The 16,152-nt window shown below is 41.6% G+C and overlaps 1 protein-coding gene across 4 annotated transcripts in view; it reads left to right on the forward strand.

Annotated features, from left to right (window-relative positions):
* psd3l (pleckstrin and Sec7 domain containing 3, like) overlaps positions 1-16,152 on the forward strand; it is a 305,351-nt gene that overhangs the window by 45,677 nt on the left and 243,522 nt on the right. For all 4 annotated transcript variants that reach the window (XM_084325309.1, XM_084325306.1, XM_084325307.1 and 1 more), the window contains exon 2: positions 14,777-14,894. In XM_084325309.1, coding sequence (XP_084181435.1) covers positions 14,777-14,894 — 118 coding nt within the window. The remainder of the gene's footprint in view (positions 1-14,776; positions 14,895-16,152) is intronic.

The following is a 16,152-nucleotide window of genomic DNA, read 5'->3' on the forward strand; positions in this document are numbered from 1 at the left end:
CCTGGCTCTGTGGTGTCCAGGACACAAAGTTCTCCTTCAGAAAGAGTAAAATTTCTCCAGTGGGAGACTACATCGGCTGTGTTTGTGTCATAACGGAAAAGCTGACCCGCAGGTTAGCAACTCTCCAGCGTGCAGCTGCGTCGCTCCCAACCATCTGCACTTTTCATTTTCTTCGAACCTCAAAACATTTTCCGAGCCAGATGGACGGCAGGGACGGCAGCACTGCCGTCCCTTAGCCTTTCTTGGGACTGACAAATACTTGGTAGTCATAAAGTTAGTGCATTGCACAGCGGCTCTGTGTTTGGGACGGTGTTTACTACGCTAATAGACGTGTACTATCTATGCTGTGTATCCAGAGTTTATGGCATCCCCCCTGTAGAATAGCCTGTTTGTCTTAGAGCATTGCTTGGTGGCAGGAATTTCAGGCTGCTCATACACAGGCCTTTTTTAGTTCAGTGTCACTCTGCCTGAAAAAGGCCAGACTGGGTTTGCTGAGCAGCTGAGGAACACTTTGAGGAGATGCAGGTAGGGCAAATTGTTCAGTGTTATTAAAAAATGTGTATTATTATTATTATTGATCTTCGTTGGCTGCGTTGGCTCGATCATCAGTCACACCATTCTTCATCATGCCCTGTCGCCCAGTTATTTACTCCTTGTGTGACTCAATGTACCATTTGTCTCTGTAATGATAACCCAATGGCAGTGAGTGACAAGCTACTTTTCTATTGTTGCCACAAAACCGGTAGGTCTACGTGTTTTTGGGAAAGAGCTGGAAATTCCCAGAAACAAACTCGTAAGCTTGAGGAAGATGATACCCTTTTCCTGTGTCTTCTTTACAAGTCTAAATAGAATGCTGCAGGTTTCAGGCTGAAACGACACTAAAACAGACTAGTGTGTCGGACGGTATGGCATCATTTACACAACAATACAATCTGATACCAAAATGTCAAATCAAAGCTACTTAATTTTCTGCTTTTTTGGCATGTAGAAACATATGGGATATATTAGGCATATATCTCAATAATTTAAAAAGTCTATTAGATCTGACCTGAATGCCTCAAAGCTTCACTCGTTGCCATGGTAAAATCAGTATTCAAATAGCCCCCCCCCTTTAAAAATAAGGAAATAAGAATTTGATTAATGAAATAATAATAACCCAACATTATTCATTAGAATCAACATTCATCAGTCTTTCTCAAACAAGAATATTTAGAAAGAAGATATTTAGACTTTCAGAAAATCTATCTACCTATTTAGCTCTTGTCTACCTACATTTCTGTCCTGTATGTCATTGTGCCTTACTGTCCGTTCAGGGGTGAAATCTAGCTTAGGCGGAGTGAGGGCTACCCTGGCTCCAGTGTTTTTATTAACCATTTCAATCTTTCCCCTTCCACAATATTGACAGGCCTCTTGTCTTACTCTTGAGCAGTGAATGAGACTAGAGCATGAGTTATGACTCACGTTCTGTTCTGGTTTTATCATCCTAGAGTAGATTTTTTTTATTTTTTTTTACAAAACGCCGGCCCAGTGGTTAAGACGCCGTTTTCAGTTGACTCACCTAATAACAGAAGGAACTGGATGACGTTTTAAAAGACAGGTCAAAGAGGAATTCTGGTCCTTTTGAGATGTGGAGATGAAATGCGGACCGTTAACCGCGGCTGGCAACTGTAGCCAACCCCACTTCAGAGTACATTTCTTAAGCAAAATTAGTAATTTCTGTCACACAAACTAAAGCAGGTTGAGCACTCATATCATTCAAAGCTCCAGGTATGTTAGTTTGTGTTAAGGCGTAGACCATGGAAGCTATTTAAGGTGTAATTCATGATTTCGCTTTGATTGGATATGGTTGTTTATTTAGTTTGATCAATGCACCCTAGGGCTGGGCGATATGGCCAAAAACGATATGGCCAAAAAGTGCTTAGTCCGTCCGCTATTCCGTCCGGCCACTCGCTATCGCTCGCGGGACTCTATCCAGACACCGTGCATATCAATCCGTTGCCATAACTCAATAAACAACATGATTGGACTTGGACATATATTAGTATTATACAAACCGGAACTGGATCACCTAGATTAACATCCCATAATAGTGATCTTTTTGCTCCACGCTCATCACCCAACGCTACGAGGAGACTGGGGTGAGTTTCAGCGTTTTTCTTTACCATTTTCGATACAAACTGCTCTGATCAATATATCGCCCATACTACATGAATAATTTAACGTCGGTCATTGACTTATAAACGACCCCCCCCCCCCCCCTCCGGTCACCAGCAGATGACCAGTCATGACGTTTAGGATCATGTACAGTTGACATTTTTAATATAACGTTGATCGGTATCAAACTGCATTTGATGATCTAATATGCATTTATGGCTATATCTCACGTTCTATGAAATACAGCAGAAAACGATAAAAACATATTTATACTCTGGACGGTATTTTAGTATGAATGTGTGAATGAAAAAGTAAAACGTTCCTACATCCTGAACGATAGATAATTGATGTTGAATGGGCCATAGTAATGTCAATTTAGCAATACAATTTAAAAAGTTATAGCCCTGCAAAGAAGGTGAACATCTCCATAGACAAATAGAGCTGGCAGAGGATGGTTTAGGATGAATCAAAGTGGTGGCGGAGAATGGGTTAAAAAATTAAACTGTATATGATCGGTATAGTTATGATTCATCATGCGTGGAGCAAAGGGGGGGGGGAGTCGTTTATAATTCCGTGATCGTCAGTAACTGCTTTATGTAGTATGGGTTGATTTATTGATCAGATGGTTTGTAAATAAAGAAATGTACAATTGGGCTGAAAATAACATTAGTGTCCCCTTACCGTGCGTCAAAGAGACTGGCGGTGAAAGATCCCAAGTATAGGACGTCGATTGCCTAGGTCCATTTCCGGTTTGTATGTCGCAATAAACGCCGAAATCATATCGATTATTAAGTTTAGAAAGCGATCCATTATGTACATTGTGTCTGTCGGGAGCCTTGCAACGATATCTGACGGCCGGATGAATTTAATCGACGCACAGCCCCCATATCCTGTTTGCCAGTGTAACTTGCCCGACCATCCACCAGGCGGCGGTATTGAGCCATCGTTGCCTTCACCTTTAGGGTCCAGCTGGAGCGTCGCGGGTGTATATATGAATTATGAATGCCATGGCGAAAAAATGAAATATTGATCTCAATAACTGTTGTGAAGGGCCAGATTAAACCGAATATATATATTTATTTATATATATATATTTCATTGTATTTGTATATTCTCTAATATTCCCTGATATCCCTTGTATATTCCTTGTACAATATGCATTGAATATCCATTCTAGCCTACTGAACATCCCATAATAGTCTCCATTCTACTATTGGTCGAGACCTTGGTGCCAGGCTGCCATACCCCTCAGACCCAGTTCAAACGTACCGCTCGACATGTACGAACAAGTCCTAGTTCCGCGTAGGAATTTGGCTACCGCACCACTAATGGGACTATTTGTTCATAGTGCGTATATATACTGCGCTACTAAAGTAGGACTTTCTTTTCAGTCCAGTTTCTTACCCTCCAATAGAGTCACAGACGTAAAGCCTCCCCGCGACGCCACGTGTGGGAGTAAGGCCAAGTTCGCCTACCATCGGTATTGAGACATCGTGTATATTAATATTTGAATAGTCATATTTGGCACTATATCGTCGAGTTGGACGTAGTCTATTAAGCTAATAATAGTCTGTTAATATATAGTGCTTCGTGCGGTGAGAATACTACCGTAGTCAGTACCCCATCGTTTCGGGCAGAGAACTGGCTGCTTACCCAGGGTGGTTGACCCTATGTGAAGCTACACCCGAGGAGCCCCAGAGCCGACGAGCGAGTGGACCTGTATACCGGATTATTCTACCGACGACAGCCCGCCTTCCCAGGCACGGATTATGCTTTGGATACTTTGATTATTCTATGGATAAAGACCCCCGACACTGCCGTGTGTTGGAACCCCCCCCCCTGGAGAGGACGCAAGGTGAGGAGACGCTCTGCAAGACGAGGTCTCTTCACGTCTCTTCCCCGTGGACCGGAGAGAGCCGGCCCACAAAGAGTCCACCTGCTTTCATCTGTGGTCCAAGGATCGCCGGCGCATTGAACAGCACTACAGTGGGTTCACCTGGGATACCCTTGGCCAGACGAGGCAGCCAGATTCTACCCCCCCCCCCTCCTACTCCTGTCGGCTTACAAGCGACCGGATTAACCCCCTCTAGTGTATCCAGTCTTATAATCATTAAAGTATCATTGCTGTTATTCCTTAACTATTCCAGGTCGTATATTTACCACCTGCGCCTTCAGAGATTGGACATTCTCTATTGATATACCGACGAATACTCCTTGCCATAAAAGTGCATACTATTTCAATTCATAAATGTAATTAAGTGATTAAGTGTTTATTCTACACACCATCGCTGTGTAGGAAATAAAGACCTGTTTCTAATTCGTACATTTGTGTTGGATCCGTTTCATCTACGTGAGAGTGTTCATGATAATATATTTATGCCGTGTACTGGGTGGCCGAATATTAAGTACAAAGGTAGTGGTAGTAAGTATCATATCTAGTAATACAGTCAGGGAATTGTACCCCTCAGTTACAATAACGCTGTACAGCGAGGTCTGGCGGTCAAAGCATGGCGGGCAATAACGTTTTAAAGCGTTTCCGGCGGTGGATGTGTTAAAGTGAAGACACCATTGTATTGTTGTGCTTTTTTCACATGTATTTATTGTGCTTTTATTACGCCTCAAATGTCGTACACTTTCTTTTTGTTCATGGTAAATGGTAATGGCTGCTTTTTTATATAGCGCTTTTATCCAAAGCGCTTTACAATTTGTTACTCAATTTTTTTTTACCCATTCACTCACACGTTCACACACAGACGGCGGAGGCAACCATGCAAGGTGCCAACCTGCTCATCGGGAGCAATTAGGGGTTAAGTATCTTGCTCAAGGACACATCAACACACTGCCCGGGAGGAGCGGGAATTGAACCAGGAACCTCCGGATTGCCAGACGACTGCTCTACCTCCCGAGCCACTGTCGCCCCGAGCCTCTGTCGCCCCTATGTTAAAAGGCAACCGAAGCAATCCATTAATAATTTAAGATTTCATGTAAAGGTCTAAACTGACAAGGGCCTTATTTATTTTTTCTTTTAATGAACAGATTTCACTTTGATTAGGCCTGTATACAGAGGCTATTTTGTTTGTCTATACGCCAATTTATTTAGTGAATTAGCCTACTTCTGTCAACAAATACATGGTTTTTATTTATATATTTTATTTCTTGGCATAGGTTGTAGGCTATTTCATTTTCATTATACATATGAGCAGTTTTGTTTTTAAAGACTACAATTGATTTAATTTGATTATTGCACATTTTGTAGCGATCATTTTGCCTTTGTCTTCCAATAGCATAATAATTACAATAATAAAGCCTAATGATAGCATGTGATCATTTAATTTAATTAAAAAAAATGTCTCCCATCCCAATGTTAGTCGTTATGCCAATTCCCAATCCCCCTCCTGGTCGTTGCGCACTCTACCCCCTACCGTCGGTCTGGGAGAGCGGAGACTATCACATGCTTCCTCCGACACATGTGTAGCCAGCCCACCGCTTCTTTTCACCTGGCAGTTTACAACGACCAGGACCCACCCACGGCGGCTTCTCACCCGCTAACACTGCCAATATGGACGGTCGGCCAAGCCGGAGGTACAGCAGCTGGATTAGATCCCACTGGTCCTCTGGTGGTAGACAGACGCTTAGTCCGCTGCACTACCCGGCCGCCAGCATGTGATAATTAAGTAAGGGATAATCAACGAGTAGGTGATGCGTTAAATGGTTTTAAGGTACAATGTGGAGGCGAAGAACCACCCAATGTAAAGTGTCTTAAAACCGTTTAACGCACACATCGCTTAAGGCCCTCCCATAGTCGAGCAGACTGTACACAGAGCAGACTCCGCGGAGGTCCGCGCGGACTCTTTGAGCTTTGATCTCAGCGGACAGCAGACCCACAGCAGAGTGCAAGTGCGAAGCTCCTATTTTCTGACGCGCGGACGTTCGCGCCGCTGACTTGGTGTCACACAAAACGCTGCTCGGCGTTTTGGTTGACATCGAACTGCATTAAATGTGACACCGCGCGAGCGATTGGTGGCGCGAGGAGAGAGATGAGCCCGTGATGCCATCGCCATCTTGTGGTAACAATTACATTAATGTCCTTTACCAACATGCTGAACTCCCCCTCCTCATCCCTTTTTTCATTGAGTGGCCTCACATACCACCGTCTCTGCTTTTTATCCCGCAAAGCCAGTAAACAGAGCAGCTCTTCTTCATCACCTGACGCCATTATTAACAGAAGTGTAAACAGCGCGAAAGAATTGTGGGAAATGTAGTAAACTGGCGCGAGAAATGTAGGAAATAGACCGTGGAAGTCCGCTGAGATCTGCTCGACTATGAAAGCTCAAAGAGTCGCGCGGACCTCCGCGGAGTCTGCTCTGTGTACAGTCTGCTCGACTATGGGAGGGCCTTATACCATGGTAATTTGCCAACTATATAAAATAAAAGCATTCGCAGATTTTTGGTGAACGTTTTGCACTTGCCATCGCTGGTGTGTTTTCCTTCTTGGTTGTTCGTTCATCAAGTTGATAAGTCAGCTGTGCTTGCTGCAGTTGATAATGAGTAAACGTTGACAGTTGTTGCTATGGTTACAGTTTGGGTAGTTTTTCAGTCCCGATACCGATACCTGGGTTTGGGTATCGGCCAATACCGATCCGATACCCATTGCCCAATTTTTTTTTTAACAAAAAAGTTAAATATATATATATTTAATCCACGTTTTTAATTTTTTTTATATTCAAATATATATATTTTTTTATGAATTGTAAAGGATCACAAGTGTGTTTTTGATTTGTTGTAAACAAAGACAGAAAATAAACGTCATTCAATTAATAAACTGTATGCCTCACTGTCACTGTGGAAGAGACTGGGATCATTCTTTTGTGCAAGGCAACACCAGGCTTGACTTAAAACATTACTTTCCTAACTTAGTGAAACTAAATGTAACAAATGAACACATGGATATAAATGTACTGAATAGTTATTTCTTATTTTATTTATTATAAAAAAATTTAAAAATCCGATATATATTTTTTACCGATACCCGATCCAGCTATTTTACTTAACGGCGGTCGATACCAATATCGGATCGGTGCATCCCTAATTTAGAACGGTGATTACATTTGAGCCGAAATACTTGTGCTGGTTAGGTATTATTAGATATTATGTTTCAATTAGTTATTCACCAACAATAGTTTGTAAGATTAGCAATTAGCAAGGTTAAACTTGTCTCTCACCGGGGCGGCACGGGGCGCCCTCGTGGCGCACCACGTTAGTGCATCGCACACCTAGGCGGCCGTCCCGGGTTCGCTTCCCGCTCCCGGTGACATTTGTCTCATGTCTTCCCCGCCTCTTCCCCCGTTCATCCTCTCCTCATCTGTCGGTCATGTCTGACCATGAAAAGCAATAAATGCTAAAAAATAAATCTTTAAAAAAAAAAAAAAAACTCAGCGTCTCTTTTTATCGCAGCTTTAACTTATCTTGGGCAAAACCAATTAGGGCTGACCTTCGAAGCTTTTTTTGGCAATCGAAGCTTCGGGGCCGAGCTTCGATTTTAATTCGAAGCTTCGAGATTTTTTTTTTAAAATATATTAATTATAATTTTTTATTTTTTTATCTTATGTTGTGGGACTTGTACAGCACTTTGGTAAACTTTGTTGTTTTTAAATGTGCTCTATAAATAAAGTGGATTGGATTAATTAATTAAGTAGCCCCTTTCGTGACTGTGACGCAGCCAACAAGGTTTCACTCGGCTGCGCTGCCTGGGTGCAGTGGGGCTGCTCTCACAGCCAACGACATGACATTACATAATTATGTTGCAACCTTCGTCTATCAAGCAAACAATTATATTATATTTAATTTATAATTATATCAGACAATGCACCTACAAAAGCAGATGATTACAATTAAATTAGCCAACTTGGTAACACATTAGTCATAGCAGCATAGGGCATAGCCTTATTAATGTTTTGTGTGGCGTCGCCGTCGTGTACAACGATACTTACGTTTTGTAGGTGATTTGACAAAGTTGTTGTAGAGTTGTGATATGCCATTTTCTTCTGGCATATCTGGCACTCTGCTTTTTGGGCATTGTCTTTGCATATTTTAAAGTAGGGCTGGGCGATATAACTATAACAATAATAAATATCGCGATATTTTTTAATAATCTATCTATTTATTTTTTTTGGCCTGCAACAGGGCAGTTTTAAAACCAGAGACAGTGGACACTAGACTTGTCTTTCTTGCCTGCTACTTAAAGTAATGGCTTTGCTTGTCCAAATGACAATACTGACCAAATTGAGATTTATTTTTCTCTTGTCCATTTATTTTGTTTGCTTTCTAATTTAAAATACAGTTTGAAACCGTCTGTACACAGTAGGCTATGTGTGCTAGCAGAGCTAGACTCCAGTCACTGTGCACATGTGCGGTGGTTTGTCCACCAAAAAAGCGCCAAAAGATAGAAAAGAAACTAGCAGAGCCAGAACTGTTCAACTCCCCTGGAGCCACAGCCAGCAGAGAAGCCGGTTTACTTTAGCTTTTAAACCAGCTGCAGCCTGAGAACTGGAGTGTGAGGGGATGTAACACTAAAGATGGCGGCAACGACAAAGAATTGCTGCAAAATAAACATACATCTGTTTTAATTTTTTTTTTTTTTACTTATAACAATTTCAATAATTATCGATATCGTTATCACGATATGATTTTTTGCCATATCGCCCAGCCCTATTTGAAAGTGTAACCACACGTCTGATGACTTCTTCGTCGACATGTCTGCTGCACATGTCCTTGTTGTTTTCAACACAGATAATTTCCACGTGCTTGTTGTAGAGAGGTGGAGTCGAGGCGCCGCTTACTTTCGTTTCATTGGAATGGAGGCGGGAAGGCGCCGCTTACTTTCGTTTCATTGGAATGGAGGCGGGAAGGCGCCGCTTACTTTCGTTTCATTGGAATGGAGGCGGGAAGGCGGCGCTTACTTTAGTTTCATTGGAATGGAGGCGCAAGATTTGAGGCAATTATTTTTTTTTACTTAGATTTTTTTTTTATGTTCGAAGCTCATGCCATCGAACTAAGCTTTGAAGCTTAGAAGTATTTCCCTAAAACCAATACTTCCCACAGATTTGATTTCAGAGTAGGTAGGTATGATGAATTAGCAATCATTTACTTGATAAAGTCAAATTGGATGCAACTGAATAATACCATGGCTTGAGTAGAGTGAAAATGGATTACTGACAAACAAAAACATAAGGTACAACTGAAGGCTAAATATTGGGGCCTCCGCCAATGGTCCTCAAAAGCAGATTGATGCATTTTTATTCAATAGAAACACGATGCAGGTGCAGATAACGCTCTGTGCGTTTGCTTGAAAAGTCGAAACATTTCTATTGCCATGCAGTGAGACTTAGAGGTGTGCTTGATTTCTATCACATGCCAGTTGAATTGTGCCTTGGAGAGGCAGTGGGCCAAAATGTATTGGTAGGCAAATTCAGTCTGGGGGCTGGATGAAAATGCCAGGCAGGCCGGTTTTGGCCCACGGGCCTCGGGTTTGGCACATGTGGTCTATGGTGTACTGTTCAATAAAAGTAATGGATGACCTATGGCTACTTCAAATTTAGGACTGAATCTGTATCGGCCATGAACAAGTCCTCAAGTCTAACTAGTACGGTAAATACTATTCTGAAGTCAACCTGGTTCCTCATTGGAGCACGTCATTACTATTCTTTTTTTTGTATCCACTTTTTCTCCTTATTTTCAATTTTTTCTCCCATCCCAATTTCGTATCGCCAATTCTTTTCCCCTTCAATTCTCCCCTCCCCTATCTTGAACGTTGCTAGACTATGCCTCCCACTGGTCGGCTGTAGTGAGGATAGAAGCCTTGCATCACGTGTCCCCTCCGGTACACGAGGAGGCAGCCTGTCGCATCTTTTCACCAGACAGCACGGACTCTCAGTGGCGAGGAGTAACGCGTGGGAGGCTCACGCTGCCCCCGATACTTCCTGTCTCTGCTGATATTGGGGCGCCCTCGTGGCGCACCGCATAGTGCCTCGCACACCTACGCGGCTGTCCCGGGTTCGCCTCCTGCTCCCGGTGACATTTGTCACATGTCTTCCCCGCCTCTTCTCCCGTTCATCCTCTCCTCCTCTGTCGGTCATGTCTGACCATGAAAAGCAATAAATGCTAAAAAATGAATCTTAAAAAAAAAGTAGTAGTGATATCCTGTGCTGCTAGTAGATTCACGGCTATTTAGGCCATTTCCACATTTGTGCGGGTTTGATTTTGGCTCAGACTTTGAGCTTGCAGAGCTCTCTAATTATACATGCACTCCTGCCTGGTGCCTTGGCAGTAGGACTCAGGACTATAGATCTGAGTCAACTAGAAAAACACATCATAATGCAAAAAGGAGCCACGCTCTACTCACAGACTCAAATAACTTGTTACACATCCTCAGGCCTAATTGACGAGAGCAACCCAGGGAAGAGTTTTATTAATTCATGAAGTGTTCATTTATTCATGAAATGCATAACACTGAAATGGGTTTTGTAACGTCTTACTCTTAATCATATTTACTGTCTAATTATTGCTTCTCTTTTTCAGCATAGGCTAATGAACAGATAACTCATGCAGATTATTTGGCTACAGAAAATCCTTTTCAAAACTACCCGTATATGTGTGGACAAGGCTTTAGAGGTGACTTGAGTGCATGCTGTGGATGGGGCCTGGCAGCCACTGGAGTGTGATACATCCGAGTCTCTTGATCTGGATGTTTTTCAGGGACTTTGATCCGACACTTGTGGTTCCTTTTGGGGACTGTTGGCTGAGTTATGTACCTTCTCTTGGAGTGTGCGGAGAAGACGGACTAAGATCTTCCATCGAATCTTAATTAAATGGGAAGCTTGTTGTTGTGTCCCACAGTGAGACACAGCAGCATTCGACTTCATTAATTTGATAGTTGATTCTTTAAACAAGGCGTGAATTATGTTGTTGCCAGTGTCACGGTTGGATGCTCAGCTGTTGCTCAGTAAAAATGTGCAGTCCATCTGGAGAGGTTTTGCATTTCAACAGGCAGTGCGAGGAGATTCTTTCCCATGGAGCCACTTCCTTATGTTTTGTTTTCTCAAATTATTCTCTCAAAATATGTTTTGGCTTTGTTGCCACCTATGCCTCAGCCTGATGATGGCATTGAATAAGCTGGCCTAGAAAATATGTTTTCATTACAATAAAACCTCACAAGAGGGTGAACGTTCACTTCTCCAGCTGAAGGGCTCTGATATAGCCCATGGCTAGAGTATGGACTTGTGCATCAGACCAATTTGAACAAGTTAATCTGCAGCGCATCATGTTTTTTCTCTAAGTGAAGGCTTGAGTTGTAGTACATATTTGCTTATCAACTGTCCATAAGCTTAGAAGAACTAATTACAAGAGTTTTGAGGGCAGCCTCTAGAAGGCCCTTTTCTTGGAAGAGTGGCTTGCATTCCCAAGTCTCCCATCGGCATCCATGGCAACAGCTTTCCCACGGAGAGCTGGGGTTCACTTCACTCTGCAGTCCCGCTGGCAATTTAACCTCTCAATTCTCAGTTGGACTATAATCTATGAGGTCATTCACTAAAAGTCGGTGCAGTAGATTTATGTACAGGTTTGCTTGTAAACCATTGGCCTCTCTTTAATATTTAAGGCTTTATAGCTGTTCCATTACTACTTGTACATTTTAATGAGCTTGGTTCTCTTTTCTTTTGAGAGTGATGCTGTTGCACTGGTGCTTTGTTTAGTTTAGAATTCTACCCCCTGTGCAATAACTGATATAGTAGTACAGCAACCAGCCTAAACGGCACTTGTAGTGCCATAGCTTTTGATGCACATCCTCTAATAGTAATATTTGACACTTATCTTTGGAATAGATTCAACTTTAAAATTCGATTGTGATATATCAGAGTGATAGACCTTTCTCTTTATTGAGTAATTTAATGGACCTAGCCTTAGGCTGCGGTTAGACTTTCGTTTCATTTTCGTTTCATTGTCAGATGAGTTTCGCCGCAACGTAGCGAAGTCCAGTCACACTTTCGTTTTTGTCACCTGAGCACAGTGATGTAGTACACTGCCAAAGCAGTAGGTGGCAGTAGGTGGCGAACATGAAGGCAATTTTCAACCAATCAGAACTTGAATGTGCCAATACACTTCCTGCAAAGAAAATGTCAACAAGGCGGGCGCCACCATCTTTGCCTATTTACCCAATGCAGCACTTCTTTTTCAGCAAAGTGTAATAAAAGTGCAATAAACAAAACGGATACATTCACTGTGTTCTGCCTCTCATTTGTTGAGAAACAAAACTAACATCAACACAAGTGACCACCAAGAGCGGATAGTTTAGTCTCAAAAAAGATTGTGACGTTGTTAGCTACATTGTTGGCTGCATGCTAACGTGGATGGAATATGCCATTATAACAGTATAGCATTGTGGCTAGAAGCTAACGTTAGCTCACGCTAGTTAGCCAGCACCAAACTGATGATATCGGGAGCTATCAGTAGCTAGATAACATTAGACAACGCCGTGTGTATTAAACAAAGGTGAATAGATGACTGGGCCATTTTGTTTAATGCTTGTTAAGTTGAAAGAGGAGCTTTGAGCTAACAGGGTCTGATAGCTAACGCTAGCTCATGTTAGCCAGTGGCAGTGCTCATGCAATCGGTAATGCTAGCAGAATGAATGGATGTAAACTTTATTTAACATATTGCATAATGGGTACAATACAATACGGCTCAATACAAACAATTGTTAAGGGAATGCAGACTGTTGTAGCTTGGACTGGGGTCCTTATAACAATAACTTGACAACACATGGTAGCTGCAGCTATTTGGGACAGCTCTGTCCCAAACACACACACACACACACACACACACACTCTGTTGTCACCGGAAGGGCACGCAGATGGTATCTACTGCGCATGGGCGTTTTCGCAACAACGGCTCCGTGCAAATTACACGACTGTTGTCGGCGAGTTTTGGCGCTACTCCAAAACGGAAAACACAATTTAGCGTTTTCAGTAGGGCCACAACGTATCCGCCAAAAAACGCATTTCTGTGTAAAAGGGACAGCAAACGTATTCAAAAACGTATAAAAACTAGCACAAAAACAGTCAGTGTAACAAGCGCCTTATTTGTTGTATGAGTTAAACATGTTTGGACAGCAGTACTTCCCAGTACTCAACAGAATGAGCAGAAGCACCTTAAATAATGGATACAAAAAATCTAATACCAAACTTGAAAGTTGTAGATGTTGTTTTGGGGGATATATTTTCAACTCAGAATTGTGGGAAATCATATGGTGTACACTACAGTATATGCATTTTATTTTTTAAAGAAGTTTACAATAAACCTATGCTCAAGGGGAAAACTGGGTCCCTAGGAAACTGAAAAGTTACCATTTTACTGTTTACAGTTGCAGGGTCAGACATTTTGTCTACAAATAGGTTTACTAGTCAAATAAGCATCTGCTAGGCTTCTGTTTGATTCACAGTGCTTCAAAATAAAATTTTTTAGAATGTATGATGGAACGAGATGAGACTCTAATTCATTATACAAGCAGGTAGCAAATGTAAACAATTATCTCTCTCAAAACAACACAGTGCACCTTTTAAAATGTAAACCTTGAAATATAAATCTCTTAACTCTTAAAACATTGACTGGTGCAATGGATTTGCAAATGAATGTGATGAAATGTACAGTATCTCAATGTCAGACTGTTGGTCTAGAATATGGTTTACAGTGTGAAACGCTTTCCGCAAGCCTGTTTTAGCAGTTGATTTGTGAAACATGTGAGACAGTCGGCTGCATACTTGTAGAAGCCAGATCCAACCCTTATATGGCTCTCTGTTTATGTTTTTGTGTGTGTAATAGGTTAGTCTATGTGACACTATTCCACTGGTACTGTAGGTTAAGCAAGGCCTACTTTTATCTGGACCTTAGGAAATACGCTACCTAAAGTATGTCTGGCCTATATATGTAGGCAGGTCAACTCCTATCACATTCTGCTTTGTTTGTCCTTTGTACACAGAGTGCTTGGAACCTGAATGTTTGAAACCTTATAGTGTTTCCTATATTTTGTTGACTGCCAGTGCCCAGCTAGTTTTCTTTTTCATTAACTTGTCTTGCATATATCTATATATTATATATATATATATATATATATATATATGACACCAGAAAACGTATGTTGGGTTAACCCTTTATGCTCACAGAGTATTTAATAATAATAATAATAATTTCTTGGATTTATATAGCGCCTTTCATGAGACCCAAGGCACTTTTACACACCAGTGGTCCCTGCTTTCAAACATGGCGGTAAGTCCTGTGTTATCGACTCAGAGGTGATGTGAATGAGGTGACAGGGCTTGATTTACGTAACACAAAATCATGTAAAGTGATGTTCCCTCCGAATCAAAAAGCAATCAAAAACACAGCATGAAAGAGATTTCAATCATGAACCTGGCATTCTGGCAATGAGTCTGAAATTTGAAACTGCTGATGTGAGAAATATTGCTACAGGTTTTAAATGAATTGGAAAGTCCTGAAGAGATCTGGGTCAAAGAAATTAAACTATAGACGCCTATAAGCCTAATTTTGCTCTTTTTGTTTCCTCTTGCAGGAGGAAGCGTTTGTTTGGGTTAACAGCTCGTCCTCACATGCCCAGAGTGTTGCAAAGGCCAAGTACGAGTTTCTCTTTGGAAAAAGCGAGGAGGAGGAGGCTGGTTCTTCAGAAAGTGGTATGCTTTACCTGTTTCTGTCGCTCCACAGTGTAATGTGTACGCCGGCAGGAAATTAACTTATTTTGCATGGACCCAACGGGCCTACAGCTCTCTCTGATTGACTGAGTCAGCGTTTTGATTGGCGTATAGGAACGATAACTCGGAGAGCTAACATTACCCATTTTCGCAGGTGGGCTCCTATAGTGACCCATGTTAGTGAGATGGTGGCGGTATAACCAAATGTCAAACTTAAAACATACTTGTGTATATATATACTTTGCCATTGGGATCTCCCATGTCTGCCATACATTTCAGCCAATTAGCACCCCCCCCACAAGGCTTTCTAAAATGTTGCACAAGATTTCATACAGAGCCTTGTACCTGCATACAATTATGGTCTGCAAATGGGCCCAATCAGATAAATGGTATTTCTGAAATGTGTAGCCTAGCACAAAATTGGCCTTAAGTGTTTGTCAAATCATCATAAAACTTCATACATACTGTATGCCCAGTAGATGTAACACACCATTTTCCTTTACTAAAGTATCTTAAAATAGACCCATATGATGAAGATGTGGTCCTCCCTAACTCATTAACGGTTAGTCCATTAATTATAATACTTGAAGTATAATAAAACTAAGACAATGTCTCTGCTTCAAGGCTGCTGCTTCTTTACCTTGGACTCCTTTAATTACTGCTTGCTGTTTTTGGGGTCCAACTGTAATAGGAAAGCCTAGTCTTGTTGGTCCGCCAGCTAAAGCTTACATTCACTTTCACTATTATTATACCAGCCAGAACCACCAAATTATGGTTTGTTACCTGACAAATTGGTTGGCAAACCTATCAGACTTAAAGCGGCACTTCACTTTAATTACAACTCAATGATAAGGTAGCAGTCCCTATAAGACAGGGTAATGCTATTTTTTCATCTACAATACATCATTTCATGGAGTTGTAATTAACACAACACAATGATTCACTGTCCCTGATGCTGTAATTAACACAACACAAGGATCAGAGGTGCGTTCCTGATTGGCTGACTGGTTGCACTATATTTTAATGACGCCACGTGCGAGCGCTCCCGCGCCTGCGCATAAATGTTCCCTGCATACGCACAGACTAAAGACAATGCCTAATTGATTGAAAAGTTGAAATGTTGAAAGTTGATTTAATAAAAAAAAATACTAATTTAATCAGATTAATCACTTTATTCAAATTGAGGATTTAGTTTGAGGATATTTAAACGGTATTGAAACGGTGGTGGACATAACGTCAT

This window comes from Notolepis coatsorum (assembly GCF_963971535.1).
Source record: "Notolepis coatsorum genome assembly, chromosome: 11".
Taxonomy (NCBI): domain Eukaryota; kingdom Metazoa; phylum Chordata; class Actinopteri; order Aulopiformes; family Paralepididae; genus Notolepis; species Notolepis coatsorum.